Below are 25,644 nucleotides of genomic sequence, written 5' to 3' on the forward strand. Positions count from 1 at the left end.
AAGGTGCTTGATATATATCTCATGAGGAGGGTTAGTATTTAACGTTTTGGGTTATAAGGGATAGCTTATTTTTATCTCGTAACCATGTTGAGTCACCTATTTCTTCCCCCACCCCCCGACGTAATTCCTTCCCCTCCTAAATCATAATTCAAAGGAAATTCTTGTGATCGTGATGGTTTGCGAGCACAACATCTAATTGACGCGTTGAGTGGGGAAGCGACGAATGAGTTATTGGCTTCAATTACTGGAAAGGTTGGCATGCAAATGTCATAATGTTTTAGGCGAGCTCATTGCTAGTGCACCCCTTACGCCATTACTCAAACTCGGGGAAGGGTATGAGTAATTGCGTCGATTGGTCTCTAAGGTGACCGCCTTTTCCGTCGTTAAGGCTATGACATCTTATTTAGGGGACCATTAATTTGGTGTTGGTCTGCCGGTCATGGGGGAAAGTATTTTACATGTTGCAAATATTATTTTGGAGGTTAAAGGACACTCAGATAGGATGTCAATGTTGCTTATTGACTGTTCTAATGCGTTCAACATGGTTTGCAGATCACATCTCATTAAGGAAGTCCGACTTCATTGTCTAGGTATTTCTTGGTGTATATAATTCTGTTAAGTCAGGTAAGCTAGACTTTACTATGACCAATACATTTTTTCTTCTGCACTTGGTGTTCAGCAAGGTGATCCACTTGGTCCCTTATTTTTTCTCTGACACTTCACCCTCTTGTGAAGTTTATTCCTTCCCGTTGTAAGCTTTATTTGCACGCTTGGTACCTTTATGATGACACTATCATAGGAGATATGTTGGATGTTGCCAAAGCTTTGAGTATAATAAAATCTAAAGGACTGAGTAGGGGTCTACACCTTGATATTAAGAAAACTGAGGTCTTTTGGCCTTCAACTGATCCAAGAAGCATTACTAAAGTTGTATTCCCTAGTGATATTGGCAATCCTAGTAACGGCGTTAAACTTTTGGGTGGACATGTGAGTCAGAATTTGAATTTCATGAGTGACATGGTGTTGAGTAGGGTGAGCAAGACCATTCAGCTAATATTCGTAATCAAAAACTCAAGGAACCTCGAAGTGAGATGTTGTTACTTCACACTTGCATCGATGTGTCTAGATTATATTTTTCCATGCGTTCCACAAATCCCGCAGCTCAACAACAAGCTTCTGATATTTTTGATGACCATTTACTCAAGTATCTGAGACTTTTAATCACGAGAGATAGAGCGGGTTTTGGGCCTTTGCAACAGAAATTGTCTACCCTGTCTATCAAAGATATGGGCCTTGGTGTATACACTATGGAAGACACTCGCACTTACAGTTATCTCGCCTTTCAGAGTCAGACTGCGTCAATGCGGAATATGATACTTGGTAGATTATTCTAAAAAAATAACTGTTTTGCTTATCAGTTGGCTCTTCATAACTTCATTCAGGTTTGTGGTTCGCCCCCTAGGTTTTACTAACAATGTGTTTTCTAACCGATTTTATTATGGTAATACAAATGATCCATTATTATTCTGGTAACCCTCATAAAGAGTTAGCAAATTAACCAATGGTTACTATAATTAGGAATTAACTTGTAAAAACTAAATAACTATTTCAAAGTGTGAATTCATTAGTTATACAAAACTAACACATTTCTACTAAATAACTAATATATATATATATTTCTACCCATAATTACGTGTATCCTAAAATCAACCCCATCTTTATAACTGTGTACCATTTTTATTTATAACACACTTACACATATCTCACACATTGATTTATTTTGAATAACTAGAAAAATAAAATGAATTTCTATGTTTCTTAACTCTTGCCTGGAACTGATTGATAATTCTAGAACCCTAGAATAACTTAAGTCCAAGAACCAATTGCTGCGGGAACCAAAGTTTATTTCCATTTTTTAACCAAGAGCCAACGTGTCCAGCGTCCACGGTCCACACTCGATAGAACCAAAGCAATACTGGTGCGCCTGTACGAGAAAGAACAAATTGTCGAAAAGAAAACCTATTCAGAACTTTAATTTGAAATCAGTTGAATCAAAGCCTGTTTTCCAAAAAAAACCACTCTAAGCTTCCCTTTTCAAATCAATTTAAAGAAACAGACTCAATCTCGATCAATTTTGCCCTATGATTTAGATTCCCTTATTGATCTAAACCCATTGATTTTGTGTTATCTCTACGACCAGGGGCAATCGAAAGGTTCAATTTCTTCTCCTTCTTATTTCGAACGTAGCTCTGGTGACATATTAAAACTATCTAACCTTAATTATGGTATGTATTTCAATCTCTTTTCTGTTTTTGTTTGAGATTTAGGGTTTTTGATTATTCTGAAGTTGGTTTAGTGCATGTTGAAATATGATTAAATTAGGTGGTTTTATGATTTGGGTTTGATTGCATTTAGTGTTCTATGGTAGATTTTCTCAAGATCGCCTCAAAACTGTGATTGCTTAGATTGATTAATGTAAGACAAAGATGTTAAAACTGTGGTTCTTGAGCTATTTGGAAGATTTGAGTGGATCATGCAATTGTTACAGAGGGGTAAAATCTGGTTTAGCTAGAAAAGAAAATTGTTCCAGGAGGATAGTTTAGATAGCTAGGGTAAACACAATGAGTGGAGTGAGTTTCCCATCAGACCATTACTGGTAATTATTATTTAAATAGTTGCGGTGGGGAGGCCTACCGGAAATTCGATCTGGTTAAAATATCACACCTTCCTCAATAGCATTGCAAAGCCAGTGTCTCACAGGCTACGCACTTGCGGGTGACTGGAAATTACTAATACGAAAAATTATGTCAAAATGTAGCTGGTCTTTGCGTTTCAGAGGTTCGTGGGCTACACACTTGTCGCGCCAACATAATTTTGTAACAACGCAAGACTTATTTTTATTTTTCATCTCTTAACTCTGTACTTATTTGTGGATAACTTCCCTTCCCATAATTGGGCAGTCAAACGTCCTAATTGATCAAAAATCTGGGCGTGTTGATTTTGGATGGCATTTGCCACACGTCATATGTGACCCATCTGGTAGAAAAGCAGGAAGCGCATTTTAGTGATTTGCAAGACCAAGTAAACAAAAACTTTAGGTTTTTCCTAATTCACATTTTTCTTTCCGCTCTGTATTCCTTCTGTTGCCGCCTCCCTCTCTTCTATTTCTTCTACAACCACCACTATGACGGGACTCTCTATCCTTCTCTTTCACAGCAACAGCAGCTACTCCACCGATACTACCACTTCACCAAATATCTGTTTTTGGTTTTTTGGATTGGAGGTTTTTATTGCCAAGAAATTGAGTATGGTTTAGTGGGTAGAATCCTCGAGAACTCTGTTTCTTCACCCTGCTTCTGTAATGGTTGAATTTCATGCTATGATTCCATTGGATCAACTTGAGAATTTTTAATTGTTTTATTTTTAACAAGTAGAATACAAATTAATTCGCCTGATTTGTACAATTTTAATGGCTTGCTTGGAAAAGTTTTCTTTTAGTGTCATATGATTTTATCAGTACAAGTTATTGTGCATTATTATAGATTATAGTTGAAAGCCATGTAGAGTAGATGATGTGAATGTGGTGCAGCATCAAAATATTAATTTAGATAAGATATACTTAGCTGTACAACCCTGTGTAGGCACGGATTCTAGCTAGAGATGCTGAATTTGTCCAGCAATAGAGTTGGTTGAAGTGCTTCGATCAGCTTAAATTTCATTATGCGTACGTGGGAATATCGACTTTGGACATGGCAAAAGATTTTTAAAAGAGTAACACATAGCTTCTCATTTGCATTTTCTGTTGAAGATAGTTACCAGAATTCTCCTACAGGATCTTGTTGACATTGATGTCTTCTGCGATGCGAAGAAGGTTATTGATGCTCTTCAAAGCAAGGACATAGCTCTGGATTTAGCTTGGTGTGCAGAGAACAAATCCAGGTTGAAGAAATCAAAGGTGCACCATTATTTCTCTAGTTTCTGTTTGTTTTGTGATACTGTCTAGGTGAAAAGCCCATCATCTTTATATCATGCTCATTTTACTTTAACATTCTCTTGTGATTTTTCGCTGTTTGATATGATTTATGCATTGTTTTATGTTGCAGAATAAACACAACTTAACTGAAATTATCCAGATGTGTCACCAAACAAGGGCGCGCCAACTTCCTATCCTATGTGATTATTGAATGGCAGATTTGCAATTGACACTGAACTTCGCACTAATTATTGAATGTTCTAGATTCTAAACCTGCCATTGGTCCAAAACCATCTATTTGGTAATATTAAGAGTTTTCGACATCAATCCTGGTGCAATATTTGATATGAGTTTGAAGTTTTACAAGTCCGAAGATAACTAATGTTTAGATGTACTTGGTACGAATATTGACAATTCGTCATGCTACTGGGTGTCTCTTGTTTGATCTATCTTGATGCCAAGTTCATCAATACATGAAAATCAGGTCGTCATATTTTGTCACTATGGACATGCAGTAGCTAATCCTGATGAAGTTGCTTCCCAAACAGCTATGTAAGTATTCGTTTTCTCTAAATATCTCAGTTACCGTAACAAACATATTGGCCTAGAAGATTAGTCTATTGAATTTAGAATCATTGGTCTTCATCTCAGTTTGAAATAACAGTGTATGTGTACAAGTATTGCTCCCTTTATCTACTTAACATAATTAACCTATATGTATATAACTTTATTTAAAATCCTTAGAAATATTGAAACTCACATACAGAACATAAGCCGAACTTGTGGTGCCGAACTTGTGGTGCAGTGGTAGCACGTCTGACCCCACATCAGAAGATGCGTGTTCGAATCACGCCTGGTTCACTCCATCCTGTCTACTTATCAGTGCTAATCTCTTTCATCACAGAGTTCAGTAAATACATTTTGTCACAAACATTAGATGAATTTGTAATTCGTGACTCAGATATTGATCAGTCACTCAAAATCTTCCAATTTTGTACAGTTATTTTCATTTTCTCAATCTCGTTTTAAAAATGGATTCCTGAATAGATTGACCTTGTCATCCGACACCTACTATTTGGTTTAGAAATGGATTCCCGAATAGATTGACCCTGTCATCCGGCACCTACTATTTTGGTTTACCTATGTTGTGCACTTCTATTTTCTCAATCTCGTTTTACGAATGAATTCATAATTATAAATTAGACCGACCTTGTTATCCGAAATCTACTATTTGGTTTAAGTGACTAGAAATTTACCGATTTTGTGCACTTACACCTATTTTCTCAATCTTGTTTTACGAATGAATTCACAATTACAAATTAGACCGACCTTGTTATCCGAAATCTATTAATTGGACTAGGCATGTGTAGCTCAGTCTAATAATTTCCCAATAAATGATTCTAGTTTGTTTTGTTATCGAATAGAACATTCCATAGTATGTAATACAATCGTATTCGTGCCTCAAAAATCGATTTATGACTCGAAATCTTTCGATTTTGTGCATTTATTTCCATTACCTCAATCTCGTTTTAAAAATGGATTTCCGAACATAAATTAGATTGGACTTGTTATCCGAAACTTACTATTTGGTTTAGACAAGTGTATCTCATTCTGATAATGTCTTGAAGACACAAGTTTGTGTTGTTATCCAACGAGATATCCAGAGTTTATAACAAAATCGGATTCGTATCTCAAAAATTGATTAGTGACTCGAAATCTTTCGATTTTGTGTGCAGTGTGGACCAAAATATGCTTTGACCGATCTCTGATCAACAATATTTGATTTTTGTCTCAAAAATAAATTAATGATTCGAAATTACAGATTTTGTTTACTAACGTCTATTTCCTCAACACGTTTTTATTATAGACTCCCTATGAGAAATTAGATCGACCTTGTTATCCAAAACCTAATATTTAGTCTAGACATATGCAACTCAATTTGACCTGTGTTCGTATGCCTTGAATCACATTTGAAGTTAGAAATGACACATGAGCTCCACTTTACGAATTTCTAATATATATACTGCTAAATTTGTATCTAGAATCACTTCGGACACTGAGGGTTCATGGTTCGTATTCCTTTGAACCACATTTGACGCTAAAAATGACATATGAGCTCCACCTTTACGAGTTTCTATGATATATCTTGCTGCTAAATTTGTAGTTAGAAACACTTCAGACACTAATGGTTCATGGTTCGTATTCCCTTAAACCACATTTGACGTTGTAAGCGACACATGACCTATGAATTGTTGGATTCATTGTTCTACGAAGTTTCCAACTTATAATAGTCAACTCCCGGCCAGGTTTCGAGCTCGGAGCCACTTTCTTTCTCGTAGTCACCATAAAAGGGCTTCTTTAAGGTTTCAGAGAATATTCCTATGAAATCTTACCTATGAATGGTTGGATTCATCGTTGTTAGGAAATTTCCGACTTATAGTAGTCAACTCCTAGCCAAAACCAACCCATAACTTCATGGTTCATAATTTGTTTGTCGTTATACCGAATTTGAAGTTCAAGTCGATACTGAGCTTCATATTTATTGATTTCCATGATGTATCCTGCTAAGTTTGAAGTCAAAACCCTCCCGAAGCTACGTGGTTCGTAGTTTGTTTGTCGTTATATTGAATTTGAAGTTCGAATCGACATTGAGCTTCACATTTATCGATTTCGATGATGTAACATGGTAAGTTTGAAGTTAGAACCCTCCCGGAGCTTCATATTTATCGTTTTCGATGATGTATCATTAAGGGTGCACATGAACCGAGCCGGACCGACGGGCCGAACCGGAACCGGTGGAACCGTACCTGATTTTGGACCGAACCGAGGTACAAGGTACAGGTACCGGTCCCAAAAATAGGAACCGAGGTCTGGGAGGTACAGGTACACGGTCCAATACAAGTACCGTGCCGTACCGGACCGAAAGTCCCGAATTATATAAACCGTTAGATTTGGGGGATAAGGATCAGTATTAGCCGTTAGATTAAAGGGGATATATAAACTAAGGGTTAGCCGGTTAGGGCTTCAGTTTCCTACTTCCCTTTCTTTCTTCTTCTGTTCTTCGCCTCTGGCGATTCTGAAAGTTTTGACAGATGAAATTAAATTATGAGATCGTGAGGGTTGAGCAGAGATCAAGGCATATTTGAGGATGAAGATTAGGGTTTCTGATTCGGGAGTTTGATTTGAGAAATTGAAGGGTTAGGGTTCATGTGTTCTTCCCCAACTTGAGATAAGGGTTTGAGAAGAATTGTTAACGATACCGAGTATCTGTTGCACGCAGAATCAATGGGTTGTTGTTTAAATTGATGTTCAGAAGTTGTTGGTGTTAGGTTGAAGAGTTAGGGTTTCACAAGAGGGTCTCAAATGAGATTTAGAAGTTGAATTTAAGGTTCTACATGGATTATTAGAGACTGGGTTTGGTCGAATTGAAGAGTTTGAATGCATGTTATAAACTTGAATTGGAAATTCAGCTTTTCAGAGGATTCTAACGCTTGGGTAAGATTCCTTTTTCGATTAAGTTTAGTATTTTCGTTTCAATTGGTAGATTATTCATTATCTTGAGTGTATATGAATGTATGTGAATCTATGAGTTATAGTTAAGATAGTTGTTTGGTATAACTGGCTCTAGTTGTCAGAGTTGGAGATGATTGAATTGGTTAATTGTTTGAGAAGTTGAATTGTATTAGGTTTAGTGATTTATTGGATTGCTGGAGGTAATGAAATTGTTGAGCTGAGTTGTAGTTCGGGAAAAAGAGGAGTTGAGTATGCAGTTGAACTTTAGTTCCAGGGATGGTGGTGCAGATTATGTGAATGGAGCTGCAATTTCTTAGAGTTGCAGTGAGGTTTAGATTAATGGAATAAACTAGTGTTGGGATGATGTTGTTAGTGATGCAGAAATGGAGATAGTGGGATAAAATAGTTAAGCTGAAGCTACAGGTGGAGTTATAGTGAAGATTTGGTAGTGATTCTATTAATGGGGGCGATGATGATGTTATAGTGAAGATTGCAATTGAATTTTATCATGTTCAGAGATGAGAGGTGGTGGTGTTTGTTGTTGAAATGAAGAGATGGGGTTCGAATGTTGGTGGTGTTCGATGGGGTTGCTGATGATTTCCGATAATAATTGATGTTCTTGAGTTGCAAGGGAATGGTGTTTGCTGTAGAGAAGTTAATGGATTTGATGGGCACATCGTATTTTCTTTCTTTTATGTGGTCTCGGTATAGATTTATCTGATTAATCTGTTCCTTCTTTTATATGCAGAAAGGCTGATTTCATGCGGTAGGCAATGTGGAAAATGTACGGCGAAACATGCTAAGAAAGGTACAGAGTAGATAGTGAAAAAACTCTTATGTCAACAAGTGAAGCTGGCATCATTGACCATGTATAGCCTGTTTAATTGCAATCATCCGCCATATTGAGTACAAGGGAAATTGCCATATTGAGTTTGCAACTGAAGAAGCTGCAAAGAAGGTAGACTTCTCAGTTTGTGCTCCGTAATTTGTTGAAAGTTCTGTGTTAGCTTTTACTCTATGAATAATTTATCATTGCAGGTATTGGAGTTGGATGGCCAAAACTTGTGTAACATGGAAATTGTAATTGACCGATATGGAACCGAAACCACTGGAGCATCAAAAACACTTATTGCCAAGCACCTATTTTTGTCCATTACTAAATCAGATGTGTGCGTATATATCCTATTTTTACTTTTTAACCTTCGCCACATTTCATTGTCTCAACACTCTTTTTTCGCTGTTGCTGTAGGATCAAGTTCTTTAAAAGGGCTGGGAAAATTATCGATGTGCGTTTCTCTTCACTTGATAATGGAAAATTCAGTGGACATTGCCATATTGAGTTTGCAACTGAAGAAGGTGCGGAGAAGGTAACCTCCCCAGCTTATCACTGCCAAGCTCCAATTCCAACAGTCTCAGAAACCAAGCTCAACTTCGAAAGTCAATGACAGCAACACCACTGATACGTCACCCTCTTCATTGGCAGTAATCATCATTCTCTCAACTGCGATCATCATGATCAACAATGACAGATGGGATCTTCCCTGTTTTGTCGAGTTGTTCTCCATTCCTCGGCTGCAACTCTCCCAACCATCTTAGTCTTCATTATCCATCATCAACATCATCATTCTCGTTTGCTACCGACGTCCATCCATCGCAACCATCACAACCACCTATCTCTATCATTCTTCATCAACGATGAGCAGAAGCATCATCAGTTCAACAAAAAACTAGTCATTATAGCAATTGCACAACTACACTAGCATATGACTTGTTATTGTACCACAGTTTAGGAAGTTAATTACTACTCAAACTGCAGTTATAGTTTGTTTGCGAACACCACACCTCTCTGAAGTTAATTAGTACCGATAGGTACCGGTACCGTACCTGGTACCGTACGTGTACCGAATGGTACCGGAACCGAGGTACAAGGTACAGGTACCGGTCCAAAATTTTGGAACCGAGGCTAAGGAGATACAGGTACTCGGCCTCGGCAAGAACCGAGCCGAACCGTACCGTGTGCACCCTTATGTATCATACACTAAAGCTACTTCATGACATGTATGACTAGTCGAAATTACTTCTTGACCTATGTGACTAGTCGAAATTCAAACCGGAAGCACGAAGAGAAAGCACAAAAGCATAAAGAGAAAGCACAAAGAAAACACACTAGCCTTGATCCGTATGACAGTGTTAAATCAAATTTCTACCGTCCAAAGTATCCTTAATCCGTATGACCATCCTTAAATCAAATCTTTACCGTGCAAATGTTTTTATATAAAACATCAAAATAATTTCTCTCACTAACTTCCCTTTTCTTCGTTTCTGAATCTCTCATCCTCCTCCTCTCGAAGAAAACCCTAGCTCAAAAGAATTTCTACCCCTTCTTCTTCCACTTACAGATCGGCCATGGCTTCAACTGAAATCAGTAGCCGCTTCGTTTTGTTTTAATAACCCTAAATTTAGAATCTAAAATTTCAAAACATGAAGGAGCTGCAAACCCTAGAATATCTTTTTTCCTTAGGGCTTCCACAAACTCCAGTTTCGCAGCCATGGTAAGTCCTTCGGATCCATATCTTCACTCCATTATTGTTTCATGCTTTTTTTGATCGTGTAATCGTTATTCTTTCTCATGTTTGATGATTCCGGAGTTTTATTTTGATTAGATCTTTACTGGAACGAGATTTTTTTTCATTTTCTTATGTTTTGATTAGATTCAGTCAAAACCCAGACTGGATTCGGGATTTGAGTTGGATTCAGTAAAAGGGTTTAATTAGCTCAATTTTGAGTTTTATGTTACAGTTTTGTTCAATCTTTATGTATTTTCAATTTGTTGAATCTGGATCTTTGATTGAAGATTAAACTGAAGGAAGAAGTTTGATTCAATTATTTAACTGATTGACGATCGTTTTTTTTTGTTTGAACCTATTTTGAATTTCTTCTCCGAATTTTTGAAGCTGAAATCTGATTTTTAAATTGACATTTTCGAGAAGATATTTGGGGTTTTGGAATTTCAAATTGAATTTATCATCATACATCCAATCTTTGGGGTTTTGGAGTTTCACCGGATTACTTTGCTAAATCTCAGTTTAACTTTCAATTGTAAGTTTTCGTAGTTAGTTTTCTTCTTTGATTTTCCCTCTTATATCGGATCTATTTAACTTCTTTGGTCATGACTGTTTCAATTTCTCATTAACTCATCCTTCAAGTTTCATAATTACAGGTTTGAAGAGGATATTTGCAAGTACTGTCTGCTCAACAAGGTCAAGTGGCACAACCTTTGAATGCTCAATCTGAGAATGAAAATGATATAGATCCTGAATTCCTAGCAGCCCTCCCTCCAGATATCCCTGCAGAGGTTTTAGCACAGCAGCATGCTCAGATATTGCACCAATCCCAGGAACTGGAAGGGCAACCTGTTAAAATGGACCCCGCTTCCATTATTGCCACATTCCCTACTGAATTAAGAGAAGAGGTGGAGCCAAATGATTGTTTAGATTTTTTGTGCATTTTGTATACATGTTTCTTTACATCTCATTTGTTAGTTAAATATGGTCATTTCAGGTGCTATTGACATCATCTGATGCTGTTCTTGCCAATCTAACCCCTGCCCTTGTTGCGGAGGCAACTATGTTACGAGAAAGAGTGGCAAATCGTTACCATGGTCGTGTTGGAAATAATAATTTGTAATCTAGAGTTATCTAGATTAGTTTAGAGAGTGTAGAGAACTCTACACAGTCAACAGTTAAAGTTGTAAAGGGTTAGCTTGTCCGTACAAATATATCTAGAAATGTCGAGAGTCAGTACACTTGAAAAGTATAGTGCTAGTCAAAGTCAGTAGCTTAATGTAAAAGAAATGTAAAGAGTCTTCTAGGTCTTCTAGAGATAGTTAGAGAATGTTCTGGACCTTATTTTGTGGTCGGTCTTGTGTAAGCCTATAAATATGCATTCATAGTATCATTTGTAAGTTGTAACGAAACAAGGAAGTTAATAATAAGATTAAGAGTTTGAGAGTTTAAAGAGATAATCTTGCTTCCTAGGAGCTCTATGCGAGCAACACAACATGCTCGTATATCTCTTAAGTGTGTTCTAAAATTCCAACATGGTATCAGAGCGGAGGTTCGATCCATATGGGATGTGTAAGCTGCGCGAATCAAAATGTTTGTGGAGTTTAAAGCAAATGCGAAAGTGAAGTGAAGAAAGCGAAGGTATGATTCTCAACTATATCTAAAAGTTTGAGTTTGGATTGTTTGTTTTAGATCCCCATATGTATCACCCATTTCTACGTAAAAAGAGAATTAACAAGAAGTTTAAAAAAAGAAGATGTTGCTCGTGATATATAGTAGTTTTCAGTACCGTTGAAGATGTAAAAAATGTCTCCATGAAAGAAAAATAGAAAGAGAAGAGAAATTGTAGGGAGTGCATGTGGAAAAGAGTGCACTTTCGGACATGGCATGGGAAAAGCCATGTCACGAGATTCTATTCCTCTACTTGTGGCGGAAGTAGCCGAGTGAAGTCTAAAGGAAGGCCGCGTAAAGGCCGGGTCGACTGAAGGCCGAGACGGTGGGAACGCACCCACTGAGAGGTTAGCAGAAAATGTGAGCTAGCTAGAAGAAAAGAGGATGGAAGGAGAGAGCTATGGAGACACTAAGAGAAGAGACGTAATGTCGACATAAGGAAATGTCAGGCATGAAGAAGCCACACCACGAGCGAAGAAAGCTAATGGCGAAGCAGGCATTGGGAGCGAAGAAAGCTAAGGACACAGAGATTGTGTGAAGATCGAAACCGAAATGGAGATTACAAATTAGGAGGGGATGTTGGAAATAATAATTTGTAATCTAGAGTTATCTAGATTAGTTTAGAGAGTGTAGAGAACTCTACACAGTCAACAGTTAAAGTTGTAAAGGGTTAGCTTGTCCGTACAAATATATCTAGAAATGTCGAGAGTCAGTACACTTGAAAAGTCTAGTGCTAGTCAAAGTCAGTAGCTTAATGTGAAAGAAATGTAAAGAGTCTTCTAGGTCTTCTAGAGATAGTTAGAGAATGTTCTGGACCTTATCTTGTGGTCGGTCTTGTGTAAGCCTATAAATATGCATTCATAGTATCATTTGTAAGTTGTAACGAAGCAAGAAGTGAATAACAAGAACAGAGTTTTGAGAGTGAAGTGTTAGTCTTGCTTCACAGGAGCTCTGTACGAGCAACACAACCGTGCTCGTATATCTCCGAAGTTTCATATCCAAATTCCAACAGGTCGTACACTTTTTGGTATGTATCCTAGAAACCGCAGAGGAGAATCGTCTAAAAGGGGTGATTCTCTTGGATCGAGTATGGACAGAGCTGGTGGGAACCTCGCTTCCCGCAGATCCGTAGGTGGGAAATTAATCGAAGCTGAAGGGGCACCTTTAGTTGACACAGAAGCTTTAAAGGCATTGATACGGTTGCTTCGTATTGTCCAGGTGTGCATTTAGTGAAATTAAGTTTGACCTCATGGTTCCTCTTTCGAATTATTCAAAATATTAACATAATCCTTTTTTAGCCCATCTATAAAGGTCCCTATGTGCTCATCGTGAGACTAGAGCTGGGTTGGTGCAAATTCTGATGGATATGCTGATGCTTGATACAGGCAAGCCTGTCCATCAATTAAGTGATGGGCCAGAGCCCTCATATAGGCTGTATTCTTGCCAGAGTTATGTTATGTACTCTCGCCCTCAATTTTTAGATGGTACGCCTTGTTTACTGTTTGAATCTACTCCATATTATTAAAATATGCAGTTCTAGTATTCTTAAATATATCTACTATCTGCTGACTATAATTATGTGAATCACTTCCGTCAGTTTCAATGTGGTTTATGGTGTACAATTTACACCTGTGTATACGTGGTTCGGAGAATACACATATTTTGTATCATGAGTTTTTGGTATTTTTGGTATCATGAGTTTGAAAGTAATCCTTTGCCCGAGATAGGATCTGTAGGTTGCAATAATTTTTATTAAGCTATCTGGAATTCATCTTGAAGCTGTCTACCTTCTTGAGTAATGAGTTTGCAGGGGATTAGAAGTTGGCCTTTTCAGGGTGCTCTTTATCTCACATTGAAAAAGAAGAGTGTAATGTAAAAAGAACAACTGTAGCACTGTACAACAATAAATATATGCTACTGAAACTAAGACATTTATTGAAACATACATGGTGGGCTGTCAACCCTGCAGATGAGCTCGGTAGCTTTTTCTTTGACACATTTTGCACATAGTATTTCATTTCCTTTGTTATGCATGAAACACATTGCTATTTTGAATTTACAATTTAAATTATTGATTGGGAAAATGTTAAAGGATTCTCATGTGATTCTTACGTAACCTGGAGGGTAGACAATTCTTTGAAGGGTTCACAGTAATAGCATAAAATGTACCTTGTTGAAACATACATGGTTTTATGGCTTGATGCAAATATCACCAGTTCAACTTTGATGCCTCGTACTAATTCCTTAATGATGGTTAATTTAAGTATCAAACTATGGATTTCTTATGTGACGTTGCGACTCTAAGGTTCACGGCGCCTTAACTTATTTCTCTAGTGGTATATGTAATGACTGCATTGTCCAAAGTATACTTCTCTAGTAGCTGGTGCAGTAATTTGAAAGTATCATGAGTTTTTGGTACATATTTTCTATGCTAATACTTACAGATACTTGTTCTAAATGTAGGCACAAATGAGGGAACAAGCTGGGTTGGATGATAATAGGTAAGCAACGATCCACTGCTCATGAATGTATTACCTACATGATGACATAAACTTGTAAGAGATGAAGGAAATGGTCACCGACTTGTGTTCTAGTTCTATGTGAATGCAAATATATGTGGTGATTAACAACACTGAAAAGAATCTGGTGTATTTGTATCCATTTTTATATGTATGTTGGATCATAAAAGGATAAGACTACACCTAACTTCTTAAAACAAATGTGCAGGTACTTGAAACAGCATCACGTAATGGTATTATGATGCCCGTACACGATCAAGCTTGGAATCTTACGCTATCACATCTCCAGCAAGGGGAGCCAGTTCACAATGTCGATGAAGAAATCTTCTTGCACGTTACATAGAGGTATAAGACTGATGATGCTGGGATGCCAGTAGATATAAAGCAGGGATAACATCTATATAGTAATGCACACTAGCTAAATCAGTTTTTTTTGACACCTGAATGTCTAGTATGTGTTTCATCCATTCAATTTGGTGAATGATTACATTGTAAATTATTGCTGGATTTTGACAAATAAGAATGGTTAAAATAATTTGCAGTCTTGAAATTTGAATTTGAAAATATGGATGGACTGAAATTTTCAGGTAATGGGAACCTGGCATTTCCAGGTGACCGGAACTGGTATTTTTAGGAGACCGGCTTCCATGCCAGGATTACCTGAAAGTGCCAGTATTTTCTTAATTAAAATCTAACAAATTCCCAACGGAGGAACTATGTTAGACTATTTTGAAAAAACAAGACACATGTCATCTCTCTATTAGTCATTTGTACTGTTATATAAAGAGTTAGCAAACATTATAACATAATTTCTACATTAGAAAGTAACTATGAAGTGTAAAATATCATTAGTCAGGGTAAATATTGTAATGGAGATCAAGTGTTAGGCTATTTAATTAACCTAATGGATTGATAGAGTTAGAAAAAATTCTAACACATTGTATAACTGCCTATAGATAACCATCTTTCTTAGTTAAGGAAATTAGCTCTTATTTTTTAGTAACATTTTACTTCCATTAGGAAATCCTAGAAATGGTGTAGTATTGCGACGATTTTGATGCAGTTAAGAAGCAAATCCATGTACAATTTTCTTTATTTGCAAGAGACTACATTATGTGGAAATGTAACCTGATTAAACGTGCTCAAGATTACCTTTTGGATGTTACCATTATTGGTTTAGATCAATGCCCTGGACCCAGACAGTTCAGAGCAATAGTTTGTTATCGTCTTGGCATCACATTGTTTGTTGAAGATGGTTTGTGCTCTTGTTGTCATAAACCTATGGATATTTTTGAGGATCATGCTCTCCATTATGCTAAACATATTAGACCCAAATTACGCCATGACTTAGTTCGTGATGCAATTGCCGATATTTTTTTCAAAGATGGTGTACCTGTGCGCAAAGAAGTTGCTTTGAGTTTTTGGTCAGATAGCAATAAGGATTTATGTCTTGCTGACATCCTCGTTCTCAACTGGGAAAATGGCCAAGATGTGTGTATGGACGTCACAGGTCTCTCACCATTTAATGGTGATGGGGTTCATGTTCTCATTCAAGGTCAAGCCATTTCGAAAGCAATTATGCATCAGCGTACTAAATACTTGGAGGAATGTGCTTCACATGGCTTAGATTTGGGTGTTTTAGCTTTCATTAATTTGGGGAGCTTAGTGAAGATACTTTTTTTAAGCGTTTGGAGAATTGTTTAGTTAGTAATGATGCTGGTAGTGGTCTAGGCAGTTTTATTTTTCATAGATTGTGTGTTGCTAGGCTGCCAACTAAAGCTTTATACGAATCCTAATTTAATAATTCTTTTACTTAAAATAATAATTTAACTAATTCAAAAAGGGCTGGTGCCCAGCTTGTTGCTCGTTGTTAATTTTTTTTTAACGAAGAAGAAGACAGATAAAAATGGTAGTGATCATGATCAGAATTAATTTGAGTTTTACAGGTGGTACAAAGGAAAAACCAGAATTGAAAAGTAAATTGACTTTTGATATGGTGGAATGGAAAATAGGAAAAATGAGGATAGAAAATAGGAAAAACAGTTTTTGAACACCTTGTGTTTTCGAAAAGATCTTTGGTCAAAAGACTCCCGGCCTCAATTGTTGTTATGGATCTCAAGTTAAATCTTGGAGCCCGTTTCCTCCTTTGCGGATACCTTGGTTTAATTTTGATTTCAATGTTGAGAAGACTTTCTCCATGCCTGTTAGAGGAGAATCAGCGGCAGAACTAGGATTTTATGTTCAGGGAGGCTGAATTTTTTTTTTCTCCCGGAGAATACTAAGACAACTGTTAGACGTTTATTGGAACCGAAAGATAAGGAACCAGGGGGATGAATCTATTATTATTCCACAATAAAAAATTATACTGTGTGGAGTAAAGAAAGGCGGCTTACCACCCTATACTCTATGCCACATAATATTCTTTTTTGTAGCGGATAATTCTACCGAAACCTTCCAGAGATAAATACAGTACAAAACTTGAATTATTTCATTCACAGTTAAGATTATGACATTTACCGTAGTGAGGAAGACTGATGAATGATAAATACAGCGTCTTATTTGGGGTAAGGACAAATGACTAATGACTTTTATGATAATATTGGTATACCAATTTTCTTGGATAAGAATGCGATTGAAACCTACTAAAATCTAAAAGATGGGTTTTGCATGTGGAGATGAATGAATGGATAGAGAATTGACTAACGATTAATAGAGATAAGCACTAGTACTGTTTAAGTAAAGAATGGCAGCTGTTGACTGATTGAAACGATGACTATCTAACTAATTAAACTTGTTTAGTGGAGTTTTCTATTCAATCCTTGTGGATATAAATACATGTACAATACTTTCATTTATGTATTCAACTTATTCACATATACAAGAAGAGAGCAACTGAAAAATAAAAAAGTAGAAAAAGAAAATGGAAGCAGGCAAATTTGTGAGAATCCCTCTCGGCGCTCTGGTTATGGGCGTACTCATTCTGGGGCTGTTTCTAATGCAGACTCCGGTAGAGGCTAAGAGCTGTTGCAAGAGCACCATTGGAAGAAACTGCTACAACGCTTGTCGTTTACGTTTTGCGAGGCAAGTTTGTGCATCAACATGTAGTTGCAAAATTGTTGGAGGGAACAGATGTCCTCCTGGTTACCCTAAATTAAGCAGTTCTCTAAACTCGGGTATGTAAACACGAACTCATCATGAATTGAAATTTTCCGGATTTTTTACAAGAGATTCTGATTTAATCCAATTCTTTTTTGGTCACTAGAGGAATTTGAAGACCAAGCCAACGTGGAGGTGGCATCTCAAATCAATGAGTACTGCAAGTTGGGGTGTGTAGCTTCTGAGTGTGATAACAAAATTACTACTCCCCAGAAGTCGGGTAATAAAAATAATCTAAATTACTCAGTTCTATAGACTTTTTCAGATCCTAATGGAGATTGTTTTTTGAAACCAGAGGAAGAGGTGGAACGTTGTAACAACGCATGCTTGGAGATCTGCAACAAGAATTCCAATACTGTAGCTATTACGGCATAAAGAGACGTTATGGCATGGAGGTACCAAGTCAATTGAAGCTGTCCTAATTATGTCTTAATTGTTGCCTTTCTATTTCGAATGATTGTGGTGTGTGAGTGTTGCACATATTTATATCTAGTCGAATGTGACTGCGGTGCCTTACAATTTAAGTTGTAATGCATATCCTCTACTAGTTTGCTATTACAAATTAAAAAAATCGTCATGCATGTATGACGAAGAAAGTAATTACAGTTCGCAAGTATCAATATTACTACTAGAAAATATGCATGTTGATATATGAAGCCATGATGTTTCGTGCTTTCTTTAAGTTTACTGATAATATAGGGATGGCGAAGAGCACTTACTCTACTTTTAGTTGCCCGTGACTCAGTTCACCGAATTACTAACTCACTCCAACGAGTCAATCCTGATTTACTACTGGCGAACTGAGTGACTCGAAATAATTAATTTATGAATAGAAGGCAATTTTGGTCGACCATAAAAACCCTTCTATCCTTGTTACCGTGGGAAAATCTGGGTTTCTGCCCTGAAACTCTTTTGAAAATGAAGATTGAATTTCATAATTATGTCTTAAATGTTGGCCTCATATTTTTAATACAGTGGTTTAATCCATCTAGAGATTTTCGATTGTGGGGTGGATGAAAAATTACTACGGCTATGATTGTTCCTCGTACACATACAGTAACACAATGTGATGTTACTCGGTATATAAGCACCAGCGGCGGAGCCTGTGTACAACAAGGGTGTGCAACTGGCTCAAAAGCCTAAAATTTGAAAAATGTTAGGCGTCCAAGCCCATCTCACCTCATTTGCACCCCCTAGAATTCTTTTGCTCCCACTTAGTCAGAAATCTTGCTCCACCCCTGACTTCCAGTATTGCACCATGAAATGATTGCTTTTCTTATTCTTGGCAAGGAATAGAAACAGAAAGAGGGGAAAAATTTCCTTACTAGTTTGGGGCCTAGGACATTTATTTGGGGCCTATGAATTTCTTCATCCACCATTTCTTCATCCATCCAATAGAGAAGAATACCGGGTGTTTGAAGGATATTAAAATACTAAATTACCCTTATACAAACTTAATAATTCTAAATATCTAAAACAAATACCAAAACCTAAATCTTCAATCAAAGAACTAAAACGCAATCCATCAAAATCAAAAACTAAAACTTAATCAGAAAGCTAAGTTTGCATTAACAATCTTCAATGAAAAAGCTAAAATATGGGGAATTTACCACCGGATCTGCATATCGTATATTATCTAATGAACATCATAACAATGTAGATAAAATATGGAATCAAATATGGAAGATGAATAGTATTCCTAGAGTAATTATATTTACATGGAAAATGGCAGTTTACCTTTGAGAGCAAAAATGAGTTCAGTTCTAAAGCATGTGGATTCCCACTATCTCTTGTGTAACTCAAATGTGCCTGAAACTTCAACACATTTATTTTTTCATTGTCCCTTACAACAGTCTGGTTTGGTTTAGGTATTCAGAAGCCAAGTTATGATTAGATTTTATATCTTGGATAAGAAAATGGTTTACTTCTGAATTTTGGGAGTGGAAAGAAATTTTTGGTGTCATATGCTGGAAAATTTTGAGTCATAGAAATGATGTCAACTTTAACAGGGAGAAGCCAAATCCTGGTGCATGTATCAAGTTGATTAGAATGTTTTTGAATGACTGGAAAAATAGTCTAGCACAACATTATCAAAAAACAAAGAAATGAAGAAAAAATATAAATAAGAGTAATTCTGACAATGTAAAGCATGAGATCTTCACTGTTGATGCTTCTTATGATGAACTAGATGGTTCATATGGTATTGGAATCATATACTAGAGACATAACGTTATTGCTGACATTCTGTTTTTTTCAGGAAATACCACAGGACCAACTGCAGCAGAAGGATTAGCGATTTACAAAACTGTGCAATGGGCAAAGGAGTTGGGTATAATTAATATCAAGGTTACAACAAATTCTCAGGGTGCGGTGAATTTTTTGCGCAATAAAACATCCTCCTGTAACTGGAGTGCTAGATCTTGAAGGATGTGATATTGATAAGCACGTAAGTGCTACATTTTATGCTCATATTTACGTTACCTAGCCTCTATATTTTGGCTAAATAACACTACTTTAATACTTTTGTAGAAAGTCCAAGTGGATCCGATTATTGGAGAGTAAATGGCTTAATTAAGCTAAACTGGCGTTTGCGACTCAAAGGCACCAAGCAGACAGTGATCAGTTTCGTGGTTGCCTTGGTTTGCTTATGTTTCTGCACCACTTCATCATTTCATTCACAGAAAGGGAACTCATTCAAGCGTGTGAAACTCCCACTAGTGGTTTAAGCAAAGAAGATGAGTGAACGTGGCTTCATTATCACCACGTGTTGTTAGTGGGAGTTTAAAAGAGCATTCAGGTCTTGTTTTTGACAACACGAGAAGGAATTCTCATTTCCTGGCAGATGGAGTTCGAGTTCCACCCCGGAAGAAATCCGAAGCATCATCTCTCAAAGGGTTTTGGGTTAATTGAGAATTCAGGTTCAGGAAACAAAGGCAGTGGTGGTGATGGTTCTATGGCTTCACAGCAGCAGCAACGGAAACAGAATTTGGGAGTTTTGTATGCATTCCAAGATTGGAGGGAACTAGCGATGTTGAATGTTCTCAATGGTGATAATTGCTGCTAATGGTGAATTAAACAAATGGGGTTTGTGGTGAACAGTAAGAGGTTTAGATGGCCAGGAAGTATAAGTTGGTGGCTTGGTCGGACTTTGAGGATATCTGGATGTATGTGGTGCTCTTGGTCTAAATGGGATGAGTCTCATTGCTGGGAGGATTTTCCGGAGCTTGTACGAACGATGGAAGATGGCTGAAGTTGGTTACAACTGGTGTTAGCTGTTCGGAATGGATGAAGGCTTGAGAATTCATAAGAGTAGATTGGTGTTGTACGTGCTCAAAAGGGTTTGGTCTATAACCTGACCTTGGCTGGAGTTGAGCTGACTGTAATTTAGTCGAGATATTGCTTCTATAATTGATTGAACTGGTGGAGATAATTGCAGGCAACGATGGTGCTTATGGTTGCCGTGTATACATGGAATTTCAGACGCAAACTGATCTGGGCATGACAGGTCCGACTGCGGTACTGGTTGAAGTGAATGATGACAGGCTGGTGCTAAGCTTGGACGAGAACTGGATGGGATGTTGGTTTGAATTTGAAGATGGAAGTTAAGGTGTGGCTGGTCTCAATCCTGCTGTCGGATTCAAGATGGCAGCGATTGCACCATGGTGGAAAGAAGACTTGGAAGAATGAATGAGCTGTAGAACTGGAATGGGTTCTAATTGCAGTTCGTGTAAACATCTGTGACTGAAGACAGTTGCAACAGGAATGGGAAATATTGCCCGAGCCTGTGTAAACCAGTGGGACGAGTTTTAGAAGCCAAGGAATAAATTGTAGTTGTGTCCGGTGGAGGAAAAGACCCAAGAGACAGGAAAGTCAGATTATGATCGTTTCAGGGAACAGAAAGCGGTGATAGAATGGGCCTTCGAAGTTCTTGATTCGAATGGTGTGTATGGACTGGGCCCTGGCGAACTTTGTGTTAGGTCTTAATCACCACACTATATGAGATGTGAAAACTACAGTCACACCCATTTTTTAGATTTTTTCTACCGTCAAACTCACCGCCCTAAAAGTAAATTATTCTTTTTTCTTCTTCTCTTTCCATGTTCTTTACCTGCTGATGATTTATGAGATGAGTTTAAGAATTGGTAGATTAGAAAGAAGCGGGTGATAACTTGACATTCTTTGCAATTGAGATTCTCTATAGATCGAATTATGTTTCTAGATTTTAATTTTTCATTTTAGGTTTTAGATCTTTGTTTCAGATGGAACGAGTGGAAGATTAGGGCGGAGATTCACAACAAGAAAAATGAAATAGAGATTGAGGAGATGTTTACAAGGGGTTGCCAATGAATCTGCTGGTGGGGTTGAGGTCGAATTCAGAGACAGAAAAGACTGTGACTGAGACAGACGCCGTGTAGCCATGGTTTCCGGTGAGATTCTAGTTGAGAAGGGAACGGCAAGGCTATTGTAGTAACTAGTTAAGACGACTTAGCAGAGGCAAGAAGAAATGGGTTTTGATGATGTCAAATTCGAGAGTCTAATGATGAATTGCGAGAAGATGAAGCTGAGATTAACTGGAATGAGACTGCTTTGTGGTTCTAGCTGAGAATTGCAGGGATGGGTTCAATGGACTTTAGGGGTTTGAGAAGATTGAACTAATTCAAAGTCTGCTGGTGGTTGATATTCTTTGCAATTGAGACTGTAAGGAATTTGGTTTCTCAAATTTAAATTCGAGAAAAGCTCCAAAAGCTCTTCTCTTGATTGGAATTGAAGTTGCATCACAAAAATGTGGGGTTCTGTTGTATTGTGTTTCATATCTTTGGTTATAGTTGCTTTTGCTCATTATGTGTATAGATGGAGAAATCCCAAATGCAATGGAATACTCCCACTGGGTTCAGTGGGTTTCCCTCTCATCGGGGAAACGATTCACTTCTTTGCTTCCAACAATTGCTTAGAAGTGCCATACTTCTTCAAGAAGATATTCTCCAGGTAACAGTAATGTCAACCTACAGATGCATATATATAGTAACAACTCCTTAAACTCGTAGTACCTGTTGTTGATATGATTTGCGGAGATGGACTGATGGTCTAAGCAGAATTCATTGAATTTTGTATGTAGGTACGGGACAATGTTCCGCACTAGTTTGGAAGGTCATCCTAGTTTCGTCGGATCCAGATTTTAAATGCTTTATATTCCAACAAGAAATAAAGTCAGTGGAGTTATGGTACATGGATTCTTTCTCTGCCATTTTTGGTGGAGGCCTTGAATATGCAACTGATGCTCAAATTCACAAGTTTTTCAGAAATGCCGTCTTAAATCATTTTGGTATGAAGCTTTGAAAGAGAAACTTGTCCCTAGAATTGAAAGGATGTCTAACCAAGCTTTGGAATCATGGTCTAATCAACCTTCTATTGAAGCTTATAGTGTTTTTTTTTAGCTCAGGTTTTGGTTCAACTGATTTCCTTTGAAATCGAAATTATCAGCGAGTTTTCTTTCGAACATGTGTTCTTGTAAAGGCACCCACCCAGTATTGATGGTTTAGGTTTCGTCGAGTATCGACCGTGGACCATCAGTAGACTCTCGAAATGGATGCTTGTGTGCTATGGCTTGGATATGGACGCATGTGACGTGCATTTAAAAGAAAATGGAGGTGTGTCTATAAAAATTTGTTGCATAACTTGTTATGCATTCTCTAAATTTGTTGCATAACACGTTCTGCAACTTTTGTTTTGTTGCATAACTTGTTGTGCAATCCAGAAAACGCAGCTACTTTTTTCTTAGTATTGAAACCAACAAAAAATAAGGATGCATAACTTGTCATGCACCTATAATAATATCTACATAACATGTTATGCAGTCATGAAAATGGATGCATAACCTGTTATGCATCCGAAAATATGACTACATAATGCATTATGCATCGAGAAAATTGTTGCACAATCTTTTATGCATCGAGAAAATAAATGCATAATCTTATATGCATCCGTAAATATGGATGCATACTGCATTATGCATCAATTTTTTATGTACGCACTAAAATCAACCAAAACAATGCATAACTTTGTTATGCAGTGGAGAAAATGGTTGCATAATTCGTTATGCATCTGCAGAATGTGTTATGCATCTTTTTTGGTGGCTGTGTAATGTATTGTGAATACATGAAAGAAGATGATGGTGTAAATACATTATTTTGACCAAGAGCCCCCGAATAACTGAAAGATAATGGTTTGCGTGGGAGTTAATGAAACATGAAAGAAGATGATGATGTGGTTATGACTGCATAACATGTCATTCAGTCGAGAAACTCTCTGCATAACATGTTATGCATTCGTGAAAATGGATGCATAACCTGTTATGCATCTACAAAATTTGTTGCATAACTTGTTATGCAGTCCAGAAAACCTGCATAACATGTTATGCGTCCGAAAGTATGGCTACATAATGCATTATGCATCGAGAAAATAGATGCATAACCTGATATGCATCCGTAAATATGGATGCATACTGCATTATGCATCAATTTTTTATATGTACGGCTAAAATCAACCAAAAAAATGGTAATATAACTTGTTATAGATGCATAATTTTGTTATCCAAATGCATAATTTGCTATGCAGTGGAGAAAATGGTTGCATAATTCGTTATGCGTCTGCAGAATGTGTTATGCATCGTTTTTGGTGACTGCATAATGGTTAAGTATCAAGTATTCAAAAAATTTCCCTAAAATGAGGATCACCTCCGATTTTTTCGTTAAAAACAAAAATTTGATATTCTTGTTTGTACTCGTTGCGTAGCTATTTTAAAAATATTTCCAACGATATAAAGTTTGTAAAATTCTAAGGCGCGGATTTTTAGATATGTTATGTCCAAGTTGCGCTGCCAATTATACCCTTGGAAAATTAGGCTGCATAACGAGTTATGCCTGAAAAGATAGTATGCATAACCAGTTATGTATTGATTCATATAATTATGGGTGTCACGGTATACAAAATTAATTGTGGGCCTGAGAATGAGAGCACAAAGAGGAGGAAGCCGGCTACAGAGCGGCAACTGGGAAGAAGGAGATGGAGGCGCGACAGCAAAGCTTTGTTTAAAGTCTGAAGTTTGGGTCCTCCATTTTCATTTTGATTAGCTATTGATTTTGATCTTATATTTTTATGGCTTTTGAGAAAGCCATGTCTATCTAGTGCCATGTTAGGGTTTAGATAGAAACCATGTTTAATCGTATAAACTGTTCGATGATATTTGTAATAATGATTCATTGACTAGTAATTTCTCTTCATATAGCTTGGTATTTAATGGATTATGTGATTTTCTTGATTACTTATGCTTTTCAATTGATATTTCGTGCTTTGGTTAAATCCCTTGACGTGGTATGCTCTAGGATTGATAGGTAATGCTTTAAAATCACTACCTTTAAAGCGAAGGAGATTTCAGCGGAGAAACTATATTTTACAATTTAACATACCATTTTCCGAGACATGAGATTGATTTCGAAACTGTCTTGAGCGATAAATAGAGATTAATAGAGTTCTATATGATTGAGTTGGTGGATATCGAAGACCTTAATAACTCACATCTCAGTTTGTTTATTGTTACATTTTTTTATCATTTCATTTTGTTCCGAAGTCCTGAAAATCGTTAAAACATTATCTATTTGATTATTTGTTTTTGGTATTAGTTGGTAGATTATTTCACACTCCCTGTGGGAACGAACCGCATTTGGTATCTATATCACAATTGACCTGTGCGCTTGCGGATAAAACTAGGTTTCATTTAATCATTTATTTTGGTTATATAAAATCTACATCAAGTTTTTGGCGCCGCTGTCGGGAAGTGGTTGCATAATACACTCTGATTGATATCAATTTTATATATAGCTTATTTTTATTTTTTGTATATAATTTATTTTTCTTTTTCTTTTAGAGTTATTTTTACGTAGTTTGTTTGAATATTTTCCAGGTACCTTAGTCTGAAGTGCTACAGGCGAAAAGATGCACTCGCAAAGTTTTTGCAAGAGCCACTTAGAAGATCCACTAGAGGTTTGCTTAGCTCATTTTGGGTATGGTTTTGATGATGATAGTGTTATTTGTGAAGTCAATGCCTTGTTAGACTCCACGCCGCTGTTAGACACTAACAAATGGAAGCCCAAACTAGAACCTCTAGTTTTGCCCGAGTTTCGACTAGTTCCATCAGTCGAGAAAGCTCCGAATTTGACCCTTAAGCTATCAAGTTATGATTGTTTTCATG

The 25,644-nt window shown here is 37.1% G+C and overlaps 1 protein-coding gene, 2 long non-coding RNA genes and 1 other non-coding gene across 6 annotated transcripts; all 4 read left to right on the top strand.

Moving 5' to 3' along the window:
- Window positions 1–2,010: 2,010 nt before the first annotated feature.
- On the top strand, window positions 2,011–4,595 carry LOC113329489. The gene is made up of 3 exons (XR_003349911.1): window positions 2,011–2,285; window positions 3,833–3,955; window positions 4,104–4,595. It is a non-coding gene; the product is annotated as an uncharacterized LOC113329489 (long non-coding RNA).
- Window positions 4,596–4,763: 168 nt separating this feature from the next.
- TRNAW-CCA lies at window positions 4,764–4,834 on the top strand. The gene has a single exon. It is a non-coding gene; the product is annotated as a tRNA-Trp (tRNA).
- Window positions 4,835–9,809: 4,975 nt separating this feature from the next.
- Window positions 9,810–14,740, top strand: LOC113329599. 3 transcript variants are annotated; one of them, XR_003349963.1, is made up of 7 exons: window positions 9,810–10,038; window positions 10,707–10,958; window positions 11,048–11,147; window positions 12,734–12,939; window positions 13,020–13,205; window positions 14,185–14,222; window positions 14,449–14,740. It is a non-coding gene; the product is annotated as an uncharacterized LOC113329599 (long non-coding RNA). The 3 variants fall into 3 exon arrangements; XR_003349965.1 differs by having other exon boundaries at window positions 13,107–13,205; XR_003349964.1 differs by lacking the exon at window positions 9,810–10,038 and adding an exon at window positions 10,448–10,585.
- Window positions 14,741–17,068: 2,328 nt separating this feature from the next.
- On the top strand, window positions 17,069–18,073 carry LOC113330148 (alpha-hordothionin-like). The gene is made up of 3 exons (XM_026576999.1): window positions 17,069–17,413; window positions 17,503–17,616; window positions 17,692–18,073. The coding sequence occupies exons 1-3, from the start codon at window positions 17,161–17,163 to the stop codon at window positions 17,769–17,771; spliced, it is 447 nt and encodes a 148-aa protein (XP_026432784.1). The 5' UTR covers window positions 17,069–17,160; the 3' UTR covers window positions 17,772–18,073.
- Window positions 18,074–25,644: the final 7,571 nt, after the last annotated feature.

This window comes from Papaver somniferum, unplaced genomic scaffold (assembly GCF_003573695.1).
Source record: "Papaver somniferum cultivar HN1 unplaced genomic scaffold, ASM357369v1 unplaced-scaffold_117, whole genome shotgun sequence".
NCBI classification, from domain to species: Eukaryota; Viridiplantae; Streptophyta; class Magnoliopsida; order Ranunculales; family Papaveraceae; genus Papaver; species Papaver somniferum.